Source organism: Taudactylus pleione, unplaced genomic scaffold, assembly GCF_031769625.1.
Source record: "Taudactylus pleione unplaced genomic scaffold, aTauple2 ptg000258l, whole genome shotgun sequence".
Classification (NCBI taxonomy): Eukaryota; Metazoa; Chordata; class Amphibia; order Anura; family Myobatrachidae; genus Taudactylus; species Taudactylus pleione.
This window is the reverse complement of record NW_028284660.1, coordinates 157,660-183,422: the sequence shown is the minus strand read 5'-3', so window position 1 is coordinate 183,422 and position 25,763 is coordinate 157,660. Positions and strand designations below refer to the sequence as shown.

At 49.7% G+C, this 25,763-nt stretch overlaps 1 protein-coding gene across 2 annotated transcripts in view; it reads right to left on the bottom strand.

Moving 5' to 3' along the window:
- PIANP (PILR alpha associated neural protein) overlaps window positions 1-25,229 on the bottom strand; it is a 43,041-nt gene extending 17,812 nt beyond the window's left edge. The window contains exons 1-4 of one of the 2 annotated variants that reach the window (XM_088480894.1): window positions 25,121-25,229; window positions 24,121-24,201; window positions 3,897-4,477; window positions 3,740-3,821 (exon numbers count right to left, since the gene is read on the bottom strand). In XM_088480894.1, coding sequence (XP_088337020.1) covers window positions 3,740-3,821; window positions 3,897-4,477; window positions 24,121-24,158 — 701 coding nt within the window. In that variant the 5' untranslated portion in view covers window positions 24,159-24,201; window positions 25,121-25,229. The remainder of the gene's footprint in view (window positions 1-3,739; window positions 3,822-3,896; window positions 4,478-24,120; window positions 24,202-25,120) is intronic. The other variant, XM_088480895.1, reaches the window with a different exon arrangement.
- Between the last annotated feature and the right edge of the window lie 534 nt (window positions 25,230-25,763).

Below are 25,763 nucleotides of genomic sequence, written 5' to 3'. Positions count from 1 at the left end.
CTTTTTGCTGGTTACCCTGGCTGAATGCATACATTGGATGAGGTCTAAGTTCTAGGTAGGTGGCAGAGCTCTTAAAGCAAGACATCCAAGGAATGGACTAAAGCGTGCACTATAATATGTTGGTCACAGGACACAACCAGTGCGGGCATCATACTTTACATGCATGAAGCTGGACTTTAGTAGGTATAATTATTGCTCTAATAGCTCTTACAAGAGCTGCTACAAACCAAATTAACTTAGAGGTGTTTTACACACACAACATGGGCTAAGCACTTTGAGTCCTTTTAGGAGAAAAGCGCTATATATATATATATATATAGATAACATTATTATTATTATTATTATTATTACAAGCCCTTTTTATCAAGAATCAAATACATTTGTCCCCCTGCTATATTCACTTGAATAACAATCAATACAAGGGGAGATTGAGCAGGGTGGTCAATCTGGGGTAGCCTGCACTGAGCCACCCAATCAGGACTACAATTGACTCTACTAATGGGTGGAGACTACTTCATCTGCCGTTAGTTTATTCTCTCCAGGCATGGGAAGCGAGGGCCTTATTCAGCAGAGGACGCTAATGCGATCGCAGCTGCGATTTGGAACGTAATGCAGCTGCGAAAATATGCTAACAGGGTAAAAGCTTACCCGGGCACAGGGACGCCCACTGCTGCCTTCTCATCTGCGTCCAGCCTTGCATACCTGCGTAACCATCGGTAACATTGGCGCAGATCAGACACCCATGCGGCCATTGCGGCTTGTCTGACCTGTCTCAAATACTGCAGCTCTTCTCGCATGCAGAGAGCTCTCATGCTGCAAACGCCATCGCAATGGCTCATTTATGCACACCCACGGAACGGGGTTTAAACGGTGCCCCCCATTACCACCCCCAAACGCTGACCACATGAAATTACCCTTGCAAATGACTCTTATATGAATATTAGCTCTTGCGAGCAGGGCCCTCTACCCTCTTGTGCTTCTCCCTTCTTTACTTTCATCTACTTTTTACTCCCCACTTGGGCACCTAACACTTGGTTGCTTATGTTCTGCTGCTTATCTGGGTGTTATGGTCGCTAATGTAGCAATGTATATTATCCATGTTCCTTGTCCTGTATTGTATTGTATTGTACTGTAAGTCTTTTGTCACCTATTTGTTTTCATACATTGTAAGGCGCTGCGGAACACTTGTGGCGCCATATAAATTAATGATAATAATATGAGTATGTAATCGCAAAGCGATCGCCATGCGTGCGCAGTGTGACTTAAACGCATGCGCAATGGCAAATAATCACCTGATCTGCGGATATTGCAGAATTGTGTCCGCTGCTGAATCAGGCTTAGAGTGGGGTTGTCCATCAAAGTTTTGCCGTAGATGGTCATTGTAAAACCATAGCCATAGGGGAAAGGAGACCGTGACCATGCGTGCACAAAGGGGAAAGTTACGAACTGTGCACCACTGGACCTCTGTCATCGATGGTAAAACCATTGACCATCTCCAACAATATATCAATGGTTACTATCAATGGCCAACCATAAAACAGAGCCTTGCCCTTGAAGCAGGAAGGACTTCAACACAACGATTCAATTAAGAAATGAAGTAATTGTGCAGCACTGAACAAATGGAACAGCAGAATGTCTCTAAGTGGGATTTAAAACTATTTTTATAAAAACATTTTCAGTGTCCCTAACAACCATATAGTTTTGCTAGTGTAATTACTTATCTCACTAGCTAACACAGCAGCAGTCTCAACAATAGAATGTGATTGTCATGGTAATGGCATCACCACTTATTTGTAGACAGAGCAGGAACTTAATTATCATGCAACATCTGTGGGCTAGGACACATACAACCGAGGTTACTCTAAGGTGCACCGGGCACGGTGGCTGGGGGCATGATGCTGGCTAGAATGGATCGGCACATGCATCCGCATCACGTGACCTCCAGTGCATAGAGGTCACACAGCTCACCCAGTCATTGGACAAAGAGAATGAAGTGTGCACCCCTGCCTTCCTGCTCTCTACACCGGTTAGTGTGGAGGCCCAATGGGCATGTATTGGGCATGTGAGGAAGTATGATTGGCATGTAAAGTGCATGTGGGAGCTCTGATTGGCACATAAGTTGCTTGTGGGGAGGTCTGATGGCATGTGGGGGTGATATGATGGACATGTATGTGGCATGTGAGGGATGTCTGATCGGCATGTAAAGTGCATGAGGCATGTTAGGAGATCAGATGTCATATTAGTGGCATGGAGGAGGTCTGAGGAACATATATGGAACATGTGGAGAGGTCTGATGGCATGTGGGGAGGTCTAATGGGCATAAATTGGGATAATGAGGCTAATGGCTGTCTGCAGAATCTATAGATATTTTAGTCCTAACTAGGTGGCCAATCCTGCCTCTAATGGGCTGTGGGCATCATACAGTAGAAAAATATTAGGTATATATTATTTAATATTTTACATTTAAATCCACAAGGTGCACAATACAGATCGGTGGGCATAAAAACTTTTTTCCACATACAATGGTGGAAGAGGAAAGGGGGACCCAGCTACTGGTGGGTACTATAACTTACTGTAATCACCACATGTGCTGTAAACAGGACTTCTGCTTGACATCCCATTTCTATCAATAATTGCTACCATTCAAAATATGTAACCATGGCAACAACCATTGCAATACAGAGAGTGTTTCCGAGTGCTGCATAGACAATTTCAGTTAAAACTTTGGTAAATTGCACAGTGATTACTGATTAAGCATAAATAATTTTTAAGTTATGGGCCCCGCTTAACTATACAGCATATGTTGGCTAGAGAAACATGTACATTTTTACATGTTCCACAATCATTTTGCCCCATTTATTTTGTTTGTTTGCACAACTGGAGTGCTATATTTCAATATATGCTTGTACAGTAATGGGAAGTCTCCTGTGAGCTAGTTACCATCTTGTTCTCTGGTTAGCTATATATAAAGACTCTCTCTCCCTCTCTCTATTGATTATCAGTGGCGGACTTTACCGAGGACTGCAGGTCCCCCTCTCCTCCCCAAGTAAAAATCGACCACTGCTCTGCCACCTCCAGTGAGCTCCAGCTCCTCCTCCTGTGAGTATGATCGCTACTCACTAGTGCAGTGCAGGTAGGGAGCAGGAGACAGCTTCGGACCATCCTGCAGGGATAAATGAGGAGGAGTTGCCTCAGACTGGCCTACGGAACGGCCAGGAGGCTCCCTAAAATTGGTTGGCGCTCCCGGCTGCCTGGAGGAGTAGGCAAGGCACCTCTCTGCATCCCACTCACACCCCCTGCAGCCGCCCACTTACCAAGCAAAAGTGGGTGGCCTGGAGTGGGGGTGTTTTGACGCGATTCGCGCTGAATTGCATAATCATAGCCCCGCCACCCCCCCGCTTTACAATGCCTATAATCTTGGCACTGGGGCGGGGCCATGATTGCGCCACCACTCACCCATGCACCACTCACCTAAGTCGCTGCCACTCCCCCTGCTGTGCATGCCTGGCCCCCCACCTTCAGAGCCCATGTCTGTGTGGGTGTTGCTTCACACACCCCGGCTATATAACATTTCTTATTGCTGCAAATAAGAAATTCTAATTATCGGGTCTAGGACCCTATGTGCAAATAGCAGTAGCTGGGCCATTGCAGCCCCCCTCAACTCTAAAGATAGGAGCCACCACTGGTTATTATATATTATTATGGACTTGTTACATTCACCTTCTCGTTGTTCACTTACCAGAACTTGATGATGATCCCAGTAGCCACTAATACAATGACCACGGAGATGACAATGGTGACGTACAGCTGTGGATCTGTTCCTGTTAAGAGATACAGAAATGTTTTAGGTGAATATGGTGCCTTGTCCTTTGACACTTCCAGCAGCTGCTGCTCACCTTCGTCTTTTGGAGGAAAATTGTGGGGCCTCAGGGTGGTGGGAGCCCCTCTCAAGTCCAATCCTCGCGCGGGCTCGCCAAGCTCCAAGAGGCCCCACTCTTGATGGTAGAACGGCCGAGGAGTGGAAGAAGCGGAGCTTTGAGCCCCATCCTCGTCTGTGACTGTTGGGTCCCACAGGATGGCCCAGGGGTATGGAGAAGGAGGAACAGCTCCTTCAAGAGCTGCAGGGAACAGCAAACCGGAGGCGGGGGACTGGCGTTTGCCCCGTGTGGGCACAGAGTATTGATGGGGGTGCTGGGTGTTCCTGTGGGGGAAGTATGTGATCTTTGGTGGCAAGTTCTGTGATCTGATTACAGGGAAAGCATGTTGAAGATTGGGATGGTGGGTAGAACCTGAGGGTTTGGGTGCAGGATGAAGGAAGGAGCGTAAATGCTGGTGGGCCGGAAGGAGGGGGGAATATGAAGGGCGTATTGCACCATGGTGAGGGAGCTTCGTGGGGTGTAGGATTTGGGGGAGGGAAGAACATGTGCGTGAGAGTAGTATACAATATAAAATGCAGTAGGTGGAATCACAGCCAGACCTGAGAGAGAGGGGGGAGATTAGCATATTGATACAACATCAAGTCTTACAACCCTGCAACCCTACCACAACACTGCTTTTACTACAAGCCCTGCTGCCTCCGCTATGTCTCTCGACAGCTGGTGGATTTGTACTACTTCCCTCAGTTGTTAATACTGTTCCACACTTACATCTCAGGCTCCTCCACTAGACGACTTAATTCATTCATTGCAGCTGTCTTACTTTTCCGCTACACATCTTCAACACAAATGCACATGCTGTCTTCTACACTGCGCTCTTACCAACTACATTTTCTTCTCACCGCACCAACACATCCTGCTGTGGCTGTACACCCGGCCACTCCCAGACAATCTCACTCATACTGCTGTGTCTGTACACTCGGCCACTCCCAGACAATCTCACTTATCCTGCTGTGGCTGTAGACCTGGTCACTCCCAGACAATCTCACTCATCCTGCTGTGGCTGTACACCCGAGTCCCAGACAATCTCACTCATCCTGCTGTGGCTGTACACCCGGTCACTCCCAGACAATCTCACTCATACTGCTGTGGCTGTACACCCGGCCACTCCCAGACAATCTCACTCATCCAACTGTGGCTGTACACCCGGCCACTCCCAGACAATCTCACTCATCCAGCTGTGGCTGTACACCCGGCCACTCCCAGACAATCTCACTCATCCAACTGTGGCTGTACACCCGGCCACTCCCAGACAATCTCACTCATCCAGCTGTGTCTGTAGACCTGGCCATTCCCAGACAATCTCACTCATCCAGCTGTTGCTGTACAACCGGCCACCCAGACAATCTCACTCATCCAGCTGTGGCTGTACACCTGGCCACTCTCAGACAATCTCACTCATCCAACTGTGGCTGTACACCTGGCCACTCTCAGACAATCTCACTCATCCAGCTGTGGCTGTACACCCAGCCACTCCCAGACAATCTCACTCATACTGCTGTGTCTGTACACTCGGCCAGTCCCAGACAATCTCACTCATCCTGCTGTGGCTGTACACCCGAGTCCCAGACAATCTCACTCATCCAGCTGTGGTTGTACACCGGGGTCACTCTCAGACAATCTCACTCATCCAACTGTGTCTGTACACCTGGCCATTCCCAGACAATCTCACTCATCCTGCTGTGGCTGTACACCTGGCCACTCCCAGACAATCTCACTCATCCAGCTGTGGCTGTACACCCGGCCACCCAGACAATCTCACTCATCCAGCTGTGGCTGTACACCCGGCCACTCCCAGACAATCTCACTCATCCAACTGTGGCTGTACACCCGGCCACTCCCAGACAATCTCACTCATCCAGCTGTGGCTGTACACCCGGCCACTCCCAGACAATCTCACTCATCCAACTGTGGCTGTACACCCGGCTACTCCCAAACAATCTCACTCATCCAGCTGTGTCTGTAGACCTGGCCATTCCCAGACAATCTCACTCATCCAGCTGTTGCTGTACAACCGGCCACCCAGACAATCTCACTCATCCAGCTGTGGCTGTACACCTGGCCACTCTCAGACAATCTCACTCATCCAACTGTGGCTGTACACCTGGCCACTCTCAGACAATCTCACTCATCCAGCTGTGGCTGTACACCCAGCCACTCCCAGACAATCTCACTCATACTGCTGTGTCTGTACACTCGGCCAGTCCCAGACAATCTCACTCATCCTGCTGTGGCTGTACACCTGGTCACTCCCAGACAATCTCACTCATCCTGCTGTGGCTGTACACCTGGTCACTCCCAGACAATCTCACTCATCCTGCTGTGGCTGTACACCCGGTCACTCCCAGACAATCTCACTCATACTGCTGTGGCTGTACACCCGGCCACTCCCAGACAATCTCACTCATCCAACTGTGGCTGTACACCCAGCCACTCCCAGACAATCTCACTCATACTGCTGTGTCTGTACACTCGGCCAGTCCCAGACAATCTCACTCATCCTGCTGTGGCTGTACACCCGAGTCCCAGACAATCTCACTCATCCAGCTGTGGCCGTACACCGGGGTCACTCTCAGACAATCTCACTCATCCAACTGTGTCTGTACACCTGGCCATTCCCAGACAATCTCACTCATCCTGCTGTGGCTGTACACCTGGCCACTCCCAGACAATCTCACTCATCCAGCTGTGGCTGTACAACCGTCCACCCAGACAATCTCACTCATCCAGCTGTGGCTGTACACCTGGCCACTCTCAGACAATCTCACTCATCCAACTGTGGCTGTACACCTGGCCACTCTCAGACAATCTCACTCATCCAGCTGTGGCTGTACACCCAGCCACTCCCAGACAATCTCACTCATACTGCTGTGTCTGTACACTCGGCCAGTCCCAGACAATCTCACTCATCCTGCTGTGGCTGTACACCCGAGTCCCAGACAATCTCACTCATCCAGCTGTGGCTGTACACCGGGGTCACTCTCAGACAATCTCACTCATCCAACTGTGTCTGTACACCTGGCCATTCCCAGACAATCTCACTCATCCTGCTGTGGCTGTACACCTGGCCACTCCCAGACAATCTCACTCATCCAGCTGTGGCTGTACACCCGGTCACTCCCAGACAATCTCACTCATACTGCTGTGGCTGTGCACCCGGCCACTCCCAGACAATCTCACTCATCCAACTGTGGCTGTACACCCGGCCACTCCCAGACAATCTCACTCATCCAACTGTGGCTGTACACCCGGCCACTCCCAGACAATCTCACTCATCCAACTGTGGCTGTACACCCGGCCACTCCCAGACAATCTCACTCATCCAGCTGAGTCTGTAGACCTGGCCATTCCCAGACAATCTCACTCATCCAGCTGTTGCTGTACAACCGGCCACCCAGACAATCTCACTCATCCAGCTGTGGCTGTACACCTGGCCACTCTCAGACAATCTCACTCATCCAACTGTGGCTGTACACCCAGCCACTCCCAGACAATCTCACTCATACTGCTGTGTCTGTACACTCGGCCAGTCCCAGACAATCTCACTCATCCTGCTGTGGCTGTACACCCGAGTCCCAGACAATCTCACTCATCCAGCTGTGGCTGTACACCGGGGTCACTCTCAGACAATCTCACTCATCCAACTGTGTCTGTACACCTGGCCATTCCCAGACAATCTCACTCATCCTGCTGTGGCTGTACACCTGGCCACTCCCAGACAATCTCACTCATCCAGCTGTGGCTGTACACCCGGCAACCCAGACAATCTCACTCATCCAGCTGTGGCTGTACACCCGGCCACTCCCAGACAATCTCACTCATCCAACTGTGGCTGTACACCCGGCCACTCCCAGACAATCTCACTCATCCAGCTGTGGCTGTACACCCGGCCACTCCCAGACAATCTCACTCATCCAACTGTGGCTGTACACCCGGCCACTCCCAGACAATCTCACTCATCCAGCTGTGTCTGTAGACCTGGCCATTCCCAGACAATCTCACTCATCCAGCTGTTGCTGTACAACCGGCCACCCAGACAATCTCACTCATCCAGCTGTGGCTGTACACCTGGCCACTCTCAGACAATCTCACTCATCCAACTGTGGCTGTACACCTGGCCACTCTCAGACAATCTCACTCATCCAGCTGTGGCTGTACACCCAGCCACTCTCAGACAATCTCACTCATCCAGCTGTGGCTGTACACCCAGCCACTCCCAGACAATCTCACTCATACTGCTGTGTCTGTACACTCGGCCAGTCCCACACAATCTCACTCATCCTGCTGTGGCTGTACACCTGGTCACTCCCAGACAATCTCACTCATCCTGCTGTGGCTGTACACCTGGTCACTCCCAGACAATCTCACTCATCCTGCTGTGGCTGTACACCCGGTCACTCCCAGACAATCTCACTCATACTGCTGTGGCTGTACACCCGGCCACTCCCAGACAATCTCACTCATCCAACTGTGGCTGTACACCCGGCCACTCCCAGACAATCTCACTCATCCAGCTGTGGCTGTACACCTGGCCACTCTCAGACAATCTCACTCATCCAACTGTGGCTGTACACCTGGCCACTCTCAGACAATCTCACTCATCCAGCTGTGGCTGTACACCCAGCCACTCCCAGACAATCTCACTCATACTGCTGTGTCTGTACACTCGGCCAGTCCCAGACAATCTCACTCATCCTGCTGTGGCTGTACACCCGAGTCCCAGACAATCTCACTCATCCAGCTGTGGCTGTACACCGGGGTCACTCTCAGACAATCTCACTCATCCAACTGTGTCTGTACACCTGGCCATTCCCAGACAATCTCACTCATCCTGCTGTGGCTGTACACCTGGCCACTCCCAGACAATCTCACTCATCCAGCTGTGGCTGTACACCCGGCCACCCAGACAATCTCACTCATCCAGCTGTGGCTGTACACCCGGCCACTCCCAGACAATCTCACTCATCCAACTGTGGCTGTACACCCGGCCACTCCCAGACAATCTCACTCATCCAGCTGTGGCTGTACACCCGGCCACTCCCAGACAATCTCACTCATCCAACTGTGGCTGTACACCCGGCCACTCCCAGAGAATCTCACTCATCCAGCTGTGTCTGTAGACCTGGCCATTCCCAGACAATCTCACTCATCCAGCTGTTGCTGTACAACCGGCCACCCAGACAATCTCACTCATCCAGCTGTGGCTGTACACCTGGCCACTCTCAGACAATCTCACTCATCCAACTGTGGCTGTACACCTGGCCACTCTCAGACAATCTCACTCATCCAGCTGTGGCTGTACACCCAGCCACTCCCAGACAATCTCACTCATACTGCTGTGTCTGTACACTCGGCCAGTCCCAGACAATCTCACTCATCCTGCTGTGGCTGTACACCCGAGTCCCAGACAATCTCACTCATCCAGCTGTGGCTGTACACCGGGGTCACTCTCAGACAATCTCACTCATCCAACTGTGTCTGTACACCTGGCCATTCCCAGACAATCTCACTCATCCTGCTGTGGCTGTACACCTGGCCACTCCCAGACAATCTCACTCATCCAGCTGTGGCTGTACACCCGGTCACTCCCAGACAATCTCACTCATACTGCTGTGGCTGTACACCCGGCCACTCCAAGACAATCTCACTCATCCAACTGTGGCTGTACACCCGGCCACTCCCAAACAATCTCACTCATCCAGCTGTGGCTGTACACCCGGCCACTCCCAGACAATCTCACTCATCCAACTGTGGCTGTACACCCGGCCACTCCCAGACAATCTCACTCATCCAGCTGTGTCTGTAGACCTGGCCATTCCCAGACAATCTCACTCATCCAGCTGTTGCTGTACAACCGGCCACCCAGACAATCTCACTCATCCAGCTGTGGCTGTACACCTGGCCACTCTCAGACAATCTCACTCATCCATCTGTGGCTGTACACCTGGCCACTCTCAGACAATCTCACTCATCCAGCTGTGGCTGTACACCCAGCCACTCCCAGACAATCTCACTCATACTGCTGTGTCTGTACACTCGGCCAGTCCCAGACAATCTCACTCATCCTGCTGTGGCTGTACACCCGAGTCCCAGACAATCTCACTCATCCAGCTGTGGCTGTACACCGGGGTCACTCTCAGACAATCTCACTCATCCAACTGTGTCTGTACACCTGGCCATTCCCAGACAATCTCACTCATCCTGCTGTGGCTGTACACCTGGCCACTCCCAGACAATCTCACTCATCCAGCTGTGGCTGTACACCCGGCCACCCAGACAATCTCACTCATCCAGCTGTGGCTGTACACCCGGCCACTCCCAGACAATCTCACTCATCCAACTGTGGCTGTACACCCGGCCACTCCCAGACAATCTCACTCATCCAGCTGTGGCTGTACACCCGGCCACTCCCAGACAATCTCACTCATCCAACTGTGGCTGTACACCCGGCCACTCCCAGACAATCTCACTCATCCAGCTGTGTCTGTAGACCTGGCCATTCCCAGACAATCTCACTCATCCAGCTGTTGCTGTACAACCAGCCACCCAGACAATCTCACTCATCCAGCTGTGGCTGTACACCTGGCCACTCTCAGACAATCTCACTCATCCAACTGTGGCTGTACACCTGGCCACTCTCAGACAATCTCACTCATCCAGCTGTGGCTGTACACCCAGCCACTCCCAGACAATCTCACTCATACTGCTGTGTCTGTACACTCGGCCAGTCCCAGACAATCTCACTCATCCTGCTGTGGCTGTACACCCGAGTCCCAGACAATCTCACTCATCCAGCTGTGGCTGTACACCGGGGTCACTCTCAGACAATCTCACTCATCCAACTGTGTCTGTACACCTGGCCATTCCCAGACAATCTCACTCATCCTGCTGTGGCTGTACACCTGGCCACTCCCAGACAATCTCACTCATCCAGCTGTGGCTGTACACCCGGTCACTCCCAGACAATCTCACTCATACTGCTGTGGCTGTACACCCGGCCACTCCCAGACAATCTCACTCATCCAACTGTGGCTGTACACCCGGCCACTCCCAGACAATCTCACTCATCCAGCTGTGGCTGTACACCCGGCCACTCCCAGACAATCTCACTCATCCAACTGTGGCTGTACACCCGGCCACTCCCAGACAATCTCACTCATCCAGCTGTGTCTGTAGACCTGGCCATTCCCAGACAATCTCACTCATCCAGCTGTTGCTGTACAACCGGCCACCCAGACAATCTCACTCATCCAGCTGTGGCTGTACACCTGGCCACTCTCAGACAATCTCACTCATCCAACTGTGGCTGTACACCTGGCCACTCTCAGACAATCTCACTCATCCAGCTGTGGCTGTACACCCAGCCACTCCCAGACAATCTCACTCATACTGCTGTGTCTGTACACTCGGCCAGTCCCAGACAATCTCACTCATCCTGCTGTGGCTGTACACCCGAGTCCCAGACAATCTCACTCATCCAGCTGTGGCTGTACACCGGGGTCACTCTCAGACAATCTCACTCATCCAACTGTGTCTGTACACCTGGCCATTCCCAGACAATCTCACTCATCCTGCTGTGGCTGTACACCTGGCCACTCCCAGACAATCTCACTCATCCAGCTGTGGCTGTACACCCGGCCACCCAGACAATCTCACTCATCCAGCTGTGGCTGTACACCCGGCCACTCCCAGACAATCTCACTCATCCAACTGTGGCTGTACACCCGGCCACTCCCAGACAATCTCACTCATCCAGCTGTGGCTGTACACCCGGCCACTCCCAGACAATCTCACTCATCCAACTGTGGCTGTACACCCGGCCACTCCCAGACAATCTCACTCATCCAGCTGTGTCTGTAGACCTGGCCATTCCCAGACAATCTCACTCATCCAGCTGTTGCTGTACAACCGGCCACCCAGACAATCTCACTCATCCAGCTGTGGCTGTACACCTGGCCACTCTCAGACAATCTCACTCATCCAACTGTGGCTGTACACCTGGCCACTCTCAGACAATCTCACTCATCCAGCTGTGGCTGTACACCCAGCCACTCCCAGACAATCTCACTCATACTTCTGTGTCTGTACACACGGCCAGTCCCAGACAATCTCACTCATCCTGCTGTGGCTGTACACCTGGTCACTCCCAGACAATCTCACTCATCCTGCTGTGGCTGTACACCTGGTCACTCCCAGACAATCTCACTCATCCTGCTGTGGCTGTACACCCGGTCACTCCCAGACAATCTCACTCATACTGCTGTGGCTGTACACCCGGCCACTCCCAGACAATCTCACTCATCCAACTGTGGCTGTACACCCGGCCACTCCCAGACAATCTCACTCATCCAGCTGTGGCTGTACACCCGGCCACTCCCAGACAATCTCACTCATCCAACTGTGGCTGTACACCCGGCCACTCCCAGACAATCTCACTCATCCAGCTGTGTCTGTAGACCTGGCCATTCCCAGACAATCTCACTCATCCAGCTGTTGCTGTACAACCGGCCACCCAGACAATCTCACTCATCCAGCTGTGGCTGTACACCTGGCCACTCTCAGACAATCTCACTCATCCAACTGTGGCTGTACACCTGGCCACTCTCAGACAATCTCACTCATCCAGCTGTGGCTGTACACCCAGCCACTCCCAGACAATCTCACTCATACTGCTGTGTCTGTACACTCGGCCAGTCCCAGACAATCTCACTCATCCTGCTGTGGCTGTACACCCGAGTCCCAGACAATCTCACTCATCCAGCTGTGGCTGTACACCGGGGTCACTCTCAGACAATCTCACTCATCCAACTGTGTCTGTACACCTGGACATTCCCAGACAATCTCACTCATCCTGCTGTGGCTGTACACCTGGCCACTCCCAGACAATCTCACTCATCCAGCTGTGGCTGTACACCCGGTCACTCCCAGACAATCTCACTCATACTGCTGTGGCTGTACACCCGGCCACTCCCAGACAATCTCACTCATCCAACTGTGGCTGTACACCCGGCCACTCCCAGACAATCTCACTCATCCAGCTGTGGCTGTACACCCGGCCACTCCCAGACAATCTCACTCATCCAACTGTGGCTGTACACCCGGCCACTCCCAGACAATCTCACTCATCCAGCTGTGTCTGTAGACCTGGCCATTCCCAGACAATCTCACTCATCCAGCTGTTGCTGTACAACCGGCCACCCAGACAATCTCACTCATCCAGGTGTGGCTGTACACCTGGCCACTCTCAGACAATCTCACTCATCCAACTGTGGCTGTACACCTGGCCACTCTCAGACAATCTCACTCATCCAGCTGTGGCTGTACACCCAGCCACTCCCAGACAATCTCACTCATACTGCTGTGTCTGTACACTCGGCCAGTCCCAGACAATCTCACTCATCCTGCTGTGGCTGTACACCCAAGTCCCAGACAGTCTCACTCATCCAGCTGTGGCTGTACACCGGGGTCACTCTCAGACAATCTCACTCATCCAACTGTGTCTGTACACCTGGCCATTCCCAGACAATCTCACTCATCCTGCTGTGGCTGTACACCTGGCCACTCCCAGACAATCTCACTCATCCAGCTGTGGCTGTACACCCGGCCACCCAGACAATCTCACTCATCCAGCTGTGGCTGTACACCCGGCCACTCCCAGACAATCTCACTCATCCAACTGTGGCTGTACACCCGGCCACTCCCAGACAATCTCACTCATCCAGCTGTGGCTGTACACCCGGCCACTCCCAGACAATCTCACTCATCCAACTGTGGCTGTACACCCGGCCACTCCCAGACAATCTCACTCATCCAGCTGTGTCTGTAGACCTGGCCATTCCCAGACAATCTCACTCATCCAGCTGTTGCTGTACAACCGGCCACCCAGACAATCTCACTCATCCAGCTGTGGCTGTACACCTGGCCACTCTCAGACAATCTCACTCATCCAACTGTGGCTGTACACATGGCCACTCTCAGACAATCTCACTCATCCAGCTGTGGCTGTACACCCAGCCACTCCCAGACAATCTCACTCATACTGCTGTGTCTGTACACTCGGCCAGTCCCAGACAATCTCACTCATCCTGCTGTGGCTGTACACCCGAGTCCCAGACAATCTCACTCATCCAGCTGTGGCTGTACACCGGGGTCACTCTCAGACAATCTCACTCATCCAACTGTGTCTGTACACCTGGCCATTCCCAGACAATCTCACTCATCCTGCTGTGGTTGTACACCTGGCCACTCCCAGACAATCTCACTCATCCAGCTGTGGCTGTACACCCGGCCACCCAGACAATCTCACTCATCCAGCTGTGGCTGTACACCCGGCCACTCCCAGACAATCTCACTCATCCAACTGTGGCTGGACACCCGGCCACTCCCAGACAATCTCACACATCCAGCTGTTTCTGTAGACCTGGCCATTCCCAGACAATCTCACTCATCCAGCTGTTGCTGTACAACCGGCCACCCAGACAATCTCACTCATCCAGCTGTGGCTGTACACCTGGCCACTCTCAGACAATCTCACTCATCCAACTGTGGCTGTACACCCGGCCACTCCCAGACAATCTCACTCATCCAACTGTGGCTGTACACCCGGCCACTCCAAGACAATCTCACTCATCCAGCTGTGGCCGCACACCCGGCCACTCCCAGACAATCTCACACATCCGGCTGTGGCTGTACACCCGTCCACTCCCAGATAATCTCACATCCAGCTGTGGCTGTACACCCGGCCACTCCCAGACAATCTCACTCATCCAACTGTGTCTATACACCCGGCCACTCCCAGACAATCTCCTCCAACTGTGTCTATACACCCGGCCACTCCCAGACAATCTCACTCAACCAGCTGTGGCTGTACACCCAGCCACTCCCAGACAATCTCACTCATACTGCCGCACACCCGGCCACTCCCAGACAATCTCACACATCCGGCTGTGGCTGTACACCCGTCCACTCCCAGATAATCTCACATCCAGCTGTGTCTATACACCCGGCCACTCCCAGACAAACTCACTCATCCAACTGTGTCTGTACACCCGGCCACTCCCAGACAATCTCACTCATACTGCTGTGTCTGTACACTCGGCCAGTCCCAGACAATCTCACTCATCCAGCTGTGTCTGTACACCCTGCCACTCCCAGACAATCTCACTCCTCCAACTGTGTCTATACACCTGGCCACTCCCAGACAATCTCACTCATCCAGCTGTGTCTGTACACCCGGCCACTCCCAGACAATCTCGCTCATCCAGCTGTGTCTGTACACCCGGCCACTCCCAGACAATCTCGCTCATACTGCTTCCCAAGGTCCTCCCCTACTGCTTCCCTCCAGAAGACACGTTACACTACTTCCCCACATACCACAAAATGGTACCATTGTAGCCCCCAACATTTATTTGCTTTGACCTGTACTCACTGGACATTGAGCCTGATTCTGAGACAGACGGTAATGTAATTGCAGCTGCATTCGCTCACGGATCGCAGTTGCTAAAATATGTAATTGTCATCCAAAGCACAGCCGAGCATAGGGACGCCCACTGCTGTCTTCTCATATCTGTCCGATGATGTGCAACAGCATGAACAGGGCAGTCACGCAGCTCGAAAGTCAAGTCTGACCAGCCGCAAACACTGAAGCTCTCGTGACACGCAGGAGAACGCAATTGCTAATTTATGCACGCCCATGAAACGGCATTTAAACGGTCTGACACACCTGTGTTCCATTAATCACCCCCCCATTACCACCCCTATTGCTGACTACCTATCACTCACTTTGCGAGTGGTTCCTGTGTATTAGAATAATCGCAATGTGATCGCTGCGTTCGCACATGTGCAAGAGCAAACAATCGCGTTTGATCTGCGAAAAAATCGGCATTCCGTCTCTGAATCAGAGCCATTGTAACATTGCTCTCTCACAAACGTCTCTGGACTTGATTGAGAGTTGGACCCAGAGGTGCACGCAGCGTTGATGCCGCACGCAAGTGGCCGATGTTTGCAATCTGCATATGCGTCTGGGACGCACTGCGCATGGGTCCCAATGGTTACTGCCGAAAGACCCAGAACGAATGAACGCAGAGAGAGGCAATGTCAACGGGAGTTCCTGGGTGGTAACAGGCGGGACGGCTGGCGAGATGTAAGAGTGTCGCGGTAAGCGACTGTCTTTTTCCTGCAGCTGCACTGATTTCGGCGGCCACGAACAGGCGCACATTCTGCCCCTTCATAGGGCTGGTGCAATGTCTAATGGTGCGGCAATAGCGCTTTCTTGTATACATAGCGGCAGATTAGCGCTGCAGGCAGTGGGTGTCTCTGTACGGATTCCACCGGTTGCAGCATTAGCATAAAGGCGCACTAGCCTCCATCTTTGAATATAGCCCATTGTATTAAGGCTGGAGGCCGGATCTCTTAAAGGACGTAAATACGTAAGAGATTGAGCAAAGAATAGTAACTAAAATGGTGCCTAGTCTACATAATGAGACGTATGACGTTTATGCAAATGCATGTTTTCTTTACAAAGGTCATATCTGAGAATCAGCTTGGAGCTACTGTATGTGTTTCACATCAAGCCTACAGGCACAGTCTAATTTGCACATATGCATGTCCCGGATCATTCTGACATGCCATAACATATTTTATTTTGGTTCCTTTTGCTTTTTTGTTTTTTCATATTTAAGAAAACGTATTTAATTCAAAATATACCATTGTCACCTTTCGCTGACTGCGGTTTTCCCAGAGAAAGCGCGCATGCTCGCCTTGGTGTCATTACCGCCAAAAAAGTATCTGGGGGCCTGATTCAGAGATGTACGTAAACCCGATGGTTTACGTACATCCCCAATGGTGGAGCGTCTCTGCGTCCTGCACACGTACAGATTGAGTTCTGGCCTCATAAGCAGGCAGGAGGCGACCATTTTGCGTAAGCTGCAGCTCACTCAGCCGATGCTGGAAACATTGCGACCTATGGTCACGATGTTGATCCGATGCATCTTCGGACACAACACTCGGAACGCAGATGCTGACAGCCGGCGCCTTTTTCCTTCAGACGCCTAGCGCAGCATTAGCATACAGTATTTACACATTGCTGCTGTGTCCAAGGAAGCCTTCTGCATCCATCTCTGAATCAAGCACATGCCCGTATTCAATTAGCCGCGAAAAGTCCCGGACTTGTTGTACCTTCCGCCGCATTTGCCTGTTTGGGACGCGAAATCGCCTGCATAACAGGCGGAAAGTATTGAATAGATTGGGGGAATCAGTCTGTACCCCAAAATAAGACGCTCTGACACTGGAAATCATTACAGATGTGTACTATTAGCCCTAATAAATGTACTTTGTGTCCTTAAGTTGTGTTAAATGCTTTCTAGAAGCATGTTTGTAAAAGTGGTGAAGAATGGCATAAAGCTGTATTTTTTGGAGAAAATAAATAGTCCTATCAAATTTGGGGTACTTGTAAATGGGTGCCAGCATATTTTTGTGTCTCTAAAGTGCACTTTTAAAAAAATTTGAAAAATCCACCTGCTGCATGCACCTGCAATCCTAAAATTACCTGCCCCATCCATACTGCCCCCCAAGAAACCTATTTCGCTAGTTTTTATCCTTGTCCCCCACTTTTTAAAATTTTCGCCCCAAAAATGACATATCTTTGTTGGGGTGTTCTGAGGTATTTTTTTAATTTTTGGGCTGATTTGTCCTTTGGGGGGCGGGCTATCCATAGGTTCTGAATCATTTCCCCACATTGGCACCCCAAAATAGAGATTTTGCACTTATTTCCACCTGCCATTCATTGGAGAAACTTTTCCGCCTGTTTCAGTGCATTGACTTTCCGCTTAGGCGAAAACGTCCTGGAATTGAATTTGGAGATAAGACGCAAACAGGCGAAAAGCGGCAATAGGCGAAACTTTTTCGCCGATTACGGCTTTTCGCGTCTAACTGAATCCGGCCCACAGAGTGTGGTGTAGTACAGGTGTATGACTGTAGATGGCACTGTGGACAAATAAGTTTTGCAAGACTCGGTATGATTGCTTCTCTGTGTGGAACTCTATGTTAGATAAACTGTGTTGGATGAGGCTGCCTGCTCCTCTGCTGTGTCTCTAGACAACGCTAAACGCATATCCATGCCCCTGAAGAAGTGGCTTCAGGAAGAGAGAAGCATTGTATTACGCAACCTCGGAATGTAAAGGCGCTGACAAACTAATTTTAAAAAGAGAGATAAATTGTTGCTGTTATATTGTACAATGAATCACAAGTAACCAATATTGTTAGTTAAATCTCAAATAGGTTCCACTTTTCCCAAAATAATTTTTTGACATGTACATTTTTTTATTTTTCTAAAATGTAATAGCTTTTATTACGTATTTGATTGAGTAACTGAACCTTAAATATAGGTAAATGTAATAGAAAAAGGTGAAATAAAAGAAGCAAATAATTGACTTACATTTTTTGCATATTCCTTATTTTGGCAATTAGTTTTTGCATTATTATTATTAGTAGTAGTAATATTATCCTTTATTTATATAGTGCCACAAGCGGTCCACAACTTCCTACGTCTAATGATAATAATGGCGATGGAGGGCACTTTTATGTGTGTGACGTTAAACCATAAACCCCTAGGCTAGGGACAGATTCAGAGCCGGCCCTAACCAGTTTAATGCCCTAGGCAAGATTTTGGGTGACACCATCGCTAGTTCTGCCTCTGACCCAGCACCCCTCTCCAAGCACAGCATCAATCAACCAGCAGTACAGATCACAGCAGCAGCCAGCAACATCCAACATCCCTCACCCATTGCAATCCTCATCCACAGAGCTGTACCTAGGCATTTTGGTGCCCTGTGCCAGCAAGAGCATTGGCGCCCCCATCCCCCTATGTGTCTCCCTGCAGACAGTCCCAGCCTGCTGGACTCCACAAAGGTCCATGGGATGCAGAGCTGCTGTGGCTGGGCATGCACAGCAGCCCTCCTCCAGCTGCGATTTTTCTTACTGCCCGCTGCCCCCACTGTCTCTGCTCTCCGCTCCCACTGCTGCTGGCTGTATGAGCTGCCACCCACTCAGAGCTCCAATCTCCCGCCATCGCCCCGTCTCAGTCCAGCCATTGCCCGCTGTCAAGCTGAGTTGACACCAGGCTTGGAATGCATGACCCTAGGCATTTGCCTAGTTTGCCTGTCTAGGGCCAGCTCTGGACAGATTAATTGTTTAATGCAGGGTTTGTTAGGGGTCAGCTGGTTGTGGTGTGCTTAGAGGTGGGGATCAGGGCCGTATCTAGGGTAGTGCGACCAGTGCCATGGCACAGGGCACCACAAGACAGGGGGTCTGTCAAGTTTACTGTTTATTATCATTCTCACTTGTAGCTTCCTCTTCTTTTATCCCCAGCATCTCCTGGCCTCCCCCATCTCTTCCCTGGCCCTTCCCCATGAGGCCATGGCCCTTTTTCAGGTGCACTATCTTATGTCCCTATTTCAAAAATGGGAGGGCGCCAATGCTCTCTTTGGCACAGGGCAACAATAAGTCTAGTTACGGCTCTGGTGGGAGATTATTATTTTTATAGTGTTTACAGGCAGGAATCTGCCTCTTTTCAGTGCGTTCCCTTCCCTGTTTGGTTTCCTTGTTGTAGATCTTTTCTGTAGGGCAGGAAAGAACAGCAGGCTAGGGGCCATGATAATATGTGCGCTCCCGTTTAGGCTCATTCCCGTAAAGGGGTCAGCGGCCTTGGATTTCTAACTGGGCCTTTAGTGTATTGGTATGTGTGTGGTGGGGGGAGGGAGGGGTTTGGAGAACTTCGTACTTACCTTTGGGCAGGGAAGTTGGCCCTGCAAGTATTTGTTGTCATCTGCTCCTAGGTTTTGTCCCTGTCAACTGCCCGTTTCTTACTGGTGCCACCATATCGAGTTTATCCACGATATTTTAAACAAAAAGGCCGACCAATTTTTTTTTAACTCCGCATTTGTTGTCCGTGTGTTTGTTTGTAGATAAGTATTTAGTTAAGTTTTTAAAGTACATTGCGGTTGATCTGTCATTTGCCCTAGGGCGTTTATGGTTTTAATGAGGTGCAGGAGGGACACATTCTCCTGAGGAAGAGAAGCACCAGAGCAAGAGGACATGTACTAAAACTGGAGGGGCAGCAGGCTATGAGAAATATGAGGAACAATGACTGCGCTAAGAGGGTAGGGAGCCGTTGTAATAGCTGCACTGCAGGCGGCAATGGATGAGTCCATGCCAGAGAGGGGAAGAATCCCTCCCATCTGGGACTGTGTGAAATGTACGACTATATTAATGCTTACATACATTCTAAGGCACTGCAAAACCCTTGCTAAGCAGTATAAATAATGGATAATAATACTACTACTACTACTAATAACATAATTGCATTATGCCTACCCACTGGACATACTAAACATTTCTTTCCTTTACAGTTAACACTCTTGACTTAGTTTTCTTACACATTAAATATTTTTACATTTCTGCCCCATACACTGAAAGTTTCAAACTTTTGGTCTCAAAATACCATAAATCTAACACTTATTAACCATACTCACCAATATAACATTGCTTGCTCACACCCCACCTTCCACCATATCTGCTTTCATCAACAGATTAACATTACTTCCTGACAGACCTAAGATTATGAGAGGAGTACACTCCTACAATCCGTGTTCTAGCAGTGCTTCCTCACACACAGATCATTCTGGCTGTGTTTCCTCACACAGCACATTCTAGCAGTACTTCCTCACACACAGCGCATTCTAGAGGTGCTTCCTCACACACAGCGCATTCTAGCAGTACTTCCTTACACACAGCGCATTCTAGCAGTACTTCCTCACACACAGCGCATTCTAGCAGTGCTTCCTCACACACAGCGCATTCTAGCAGTGCTTCCTCAAACACAACGTATTCTAGCAGTGCTTCCCCACACACAGCTCATTCTAGCAGTACTTCCTCACACACAGATCGTTCTAGCTGTTTCCTCACACACAGTGCATTCTAGCAGTGCTTCTCCACACAGCGCATTCTAGCAGTGCTTCCCCACACACAGTGCATTCTAGCAGTACTTCCTCACACACAGCACATTCTAGCAGTACTTCCTCACACACAGATCGTTCTAGCTGTTTCCTCACACACAGTGCATTCTAGCAGTGCTTCCCCACACACAGTGCATTCTAGCAGTACTTCCTCAAACACAGCGTATTCTAGCAGTGCTTCCCCACACACAGCTCATTCTAGCAGTGCTTCCCCACACACAGCACATTCTAGCAGTGCTTCCTCAAACACAGCGTATTCTAGCAGTGCTTCTCCACACACAGCTCATTCTAGCAGTGCTTCCCCACACACAGCGCATTCTAGCAGTGCTTCCCCACACACAGCTCATTCTAGCAGTGCTTCCCCACACACAGAACATTCTAGCAGTGCTTCCTCAAACACAGCGTATTCTAGCAGTGCTTCTCCACACACAGCTCATTCTAGCAGTGCTTCCCCACACACAGCGCATTCTAGCAGTGCTTCCCCACACACAGCACATTCTAGCAGTGCTTCCTCACACACAGTGCCATTCTAGCAGTGCTTCCCCTCACACAAATCATTCTAGCTGTGTTTCCTCACACACAGCGCATTCTAGCAGTGCTTCCTCGCACATAGCACATTCTAGCCGTGCTTCCCCACACAGAGCATTCTAGCTGTGCTTCCTCAAACACAGCACATTGTAGCAGTGCTTCCTCAAGTACAACACATTGTAACAGTGCTTCCCCACACACAGCACATTCTAGCAGTGCTTCCTCACATACAGCACATTGTAACAGTGCTTCCCCACACACAGCACATTCTAGCAGTGCTTCCTCACACACAGTGCCATTCTAGCAGTGCTTCCCCTCACACAATACATTCTAGCAGTGCTTCCCCACATACAGCACATTCTAGCAGTGCTTCCCCACATACAGCACATTCTAACAATGCTTCCCCACATTCAGAGAATTATAGCACTGCTTCCCCAAACACAGCAAATGCTACCAGTGCTTCACCACACACAGGGCCTGATTCAGCACGGATCGCAAGATTGCACACGCACACACATGGCCGCTGCAAAAATATGCTAATTAATACAATTGCAAAGCTGCCGCAGCACAAGATGCAGGTGCCCAGCACTACATAATGCCACCCCCTTATCTTTACTTACATCCACAATACCTCGCAAGACAGCGAATACATCAGTAACATCGAGAACCATCGGACCCATATGCACAATAGTGGTTGACCTGACCTCACTCAGAAATTGCTAAACTTCCTGTGTGCATCTAGTGCTCAGGCTACGTATGCCGTCGCAGGGACTTAATTATGCACTTTCCTGTAACGGCGTTCAAACGCACTGGCACACCTGCGTTTCACTGACCACCACCCCCATACGGCCATTTCCTGTCAATCACAGACTGCGTGCTCACTGCGACTGCTTCCCGATCGCAGCAGCTGGTTTGCGCACTGCGATGCATGCGCAGAACGCAAACATTGGCCGGGTGCATGCATATTTGCGGCTGTGTTCCTTGCTGTATCAGGCCCACAGTACATTCTAGCGTGCTTCCCCACACAAAGATGATTCTCGCAGTGCTTCACTACACTCAGCTTCCCACACATTGAAAATTCAGAGAGAAAATACGGATTGCTTACCACATGCTGGACATTCTAAGACTTTTCATTCATTGGACTTTCTAACATTGCATTCCAATATGCTGGGCATTCTAACATGCTTTCCCCACACACTGGATACTCTAATATTGCTCCAACCGTTGGATATACTAACATTGCTTTCCATGCACTGGACATACTAACATTGTTAATGCTTATGGTGGACATTCCAATAGGACATTCTAAAATTGCTTCCCCACACATTGAACATTCTAACAGTGCTTCCCCAAACACGGGACATTCTAACATTGCTTCCCTGCACATTTTACATTCTCACATTACATTTTTTCATGCTGGGCATTCTAACATTGTTTCCATACATACTGGTCATCGAACATGGATTCCCCACCCATTGGACATTCTAACATTGCATTTCTACAAGCTAGGCATTCTAACATTGCACTTACATTGGCCTTTCTAACATTGCATTTACATATGCTGGGCAATATATTATACTTTCCCCACACCGGGTATTATAATGTTGCTCCACACATTGGATATACTAACACTCGACATATTAACATTGCCTATACTTACACTGGACATTCCAATTTTGCTTCCCCACACATTTAGCAATCTAATATTGCTTCCCACACATTAAGCAATCTAACATTTCTTCCCCAAACACTGGACATTCTAATATTGCTTTCCCTCAAATTTGGCATTATAACATTGCTTCCCCACACACTGTACATTCTAACATTACTTTCCCACACATCAGGCATTCTAAAATTGCTTCCCCACACAGCGAACATGCTAATATTGCTTGCCTGAGAATTTGACATTCTAACATTGCTTTGCAACTAATTGAACATTCTAACATAGTTTTCTCCCTTTGGCATTCTAACAATGCTTCCATACACTGGACATGCTAATATTGCTTCTCCATGAATGTGACATTCTAACCTTGCTTTCTCACACACTGGATATTCTAACTTGCCTTTGCTTACACTGGACATTCTAACATTGCATTCCCACACAGTGGGCATTCTAATATTGCTTCTTTACTCAGTGACCATTCTAATATAACTTCCCCACACCTATTAGACATTCTAGTATTGCTTCCCTGTACACTGTAGAGTCTAATTACTTTGGACATTTCAAGGTTGGCTACCTGCAAACATAGCACTCTAACATTGTTTCCCTCGCCTTGAAGATTCAGCATTACTTTCGGCCACATTGAACATTCAATCACTGCCCCCGCAACAATGGCCAACGCTTCCTCCAATATACTGTGACACTGCTTCTCTTCCCTATGTCTAGCCATACTAAAAGTGCTTCTTTACCTCACCATCTCACTTAGATGGCTCCCTCCCATCACAAACCAATACAGTAGCTCACAGCCATCTCACACTTAAAGCTGATACATACTGCTCTCCTACATGAATTCATTTACAAGCTCAAGAACCATTACATTCATCTCTCTCTAGTCATCAGCTCTTTCACCATGCAGCTCTCATACTTCAATCTCTTACACAGCTTCCTCCGTTCTAAATGCTCAGACGTTGCCCCTGCTACTTACACTGCTGCCCCAGCAAGCCCTCTTACATACCACTTCATCTTGGACCGCACAGAGTTAGCCCCAAGACGAGATGATCATTGCCTGTGGGATGGGAATTCAGTTATACAGAGACAATTGTAGAATAGCCCACACTTCCCTGGTTGCACATTATTATCTCAATGATCATTCCAGCTGAGTCCTCCCAATGTGGTTATATATAGTCCTCTGCGCCCTAATATCTGCATATAGGGCTTAAGAGAATGCTCTACAACTATATGAAATACGCCATATGCCCCTGGCAGTTATGCTAGAGTTAAATGTATGGGGACATAGAGAATTGGAGACAGGTGGGAGCTTGTACAAGGGCTAACTGTACATCTGCTTTCAAAGTTGCACCCCACAAATGACCAGATGCTTTCACAGGTAAGCAACCTGTGGCTCTCCAGGCTGATGTGGAACTACAAGTGCCTGCATGCCTTGTATGTGCTTGGGTCTTGCAGTTCCCCCAACAGCTGGAAAGCCACAGGCTGCCCTTCTGTGCATGTGAAAAAACCATTAGGATGTGTAATTGTTGCAGGTTGAGATTTGTATGGACGTAACAAAATGTCAGCAAATTGTCATAATGCTGTTATTACACTAATAGTATGTCTGAATGAGACGTAGCCATGGATAAGACGGTAACCGCACCAGTGTTTTGCTTTCGTCCTCTAACTGTATGATGAACCCACAAAAATATCTATGCAAGAAAAGCAACTGGTGTCTCTGGCTGAAATGTATAATGTAGTGTTACACACCCACAACCAAAAGACACAAGTTAGGGTTTCACACACCCACAAAGCATGCACCCAGCTACTGCACGTTACATGGATGTACAACAGGTGAATGGTTCCACATGCAGATTGCTTCATTGCTACGCAAATCATTGATGCATTGTTGCATTCACACATATACAGTACAAAACTGACTACACACCTACACAAACACACACAACTGGTGCACTACCAACATGCACAGCTCTGACCTCAGTTTGGGGTGCAGGCTGGTTTTGGGGTGCTGAGGGGGGAGCAGATGAGTGTGATGCTTCTCTCTACCTCTGCTCTCTCTCTCTCTCTGTCTGGCAGGATCAATGTGCTCTCTCCCTCTCCCTTTCCATCCACTCATATTATCTTTCTCCCTCCCTCGCAGACTGTCTCCACCTTTCTCTTATGGTCTTTACCCTTCCTCGTCCACTGTTGCATGCAAGATGCAACACTCTGCAGTGCCTTGGGAACATGGGGACTGGGGCGATGTTCTGCTGAGCTAGTTTGGAGAAGGATAACTTGAGCAGAATGGGTTAGGTGAGCAATGTGTGGCAGGCCACTGGTAAGCGAGAGGTTAAATGGGTGGGGGGGGGAGATATACACACAGCATGTGCATAAAGAATGAATTGAGATACATACTCTGCAGAGCTGTGACTGTGCTAATAGGACAAGTTATTGCAGGTTCGGACAAGATGAGGACATTCTGTGCAGAACAGAGGAGCAGACAGTCACTGGGCATTTCCCCCACTCTCACTTTCTCTGAACGATTCAGGGCGCCCCTCTGGTGTCACTCAGTCACACTTTGTCTGTCACATTCTGGTGTGGCTTGTTGTCTCGCTCACTCCTTGGCTCTCTCTTTCTAAA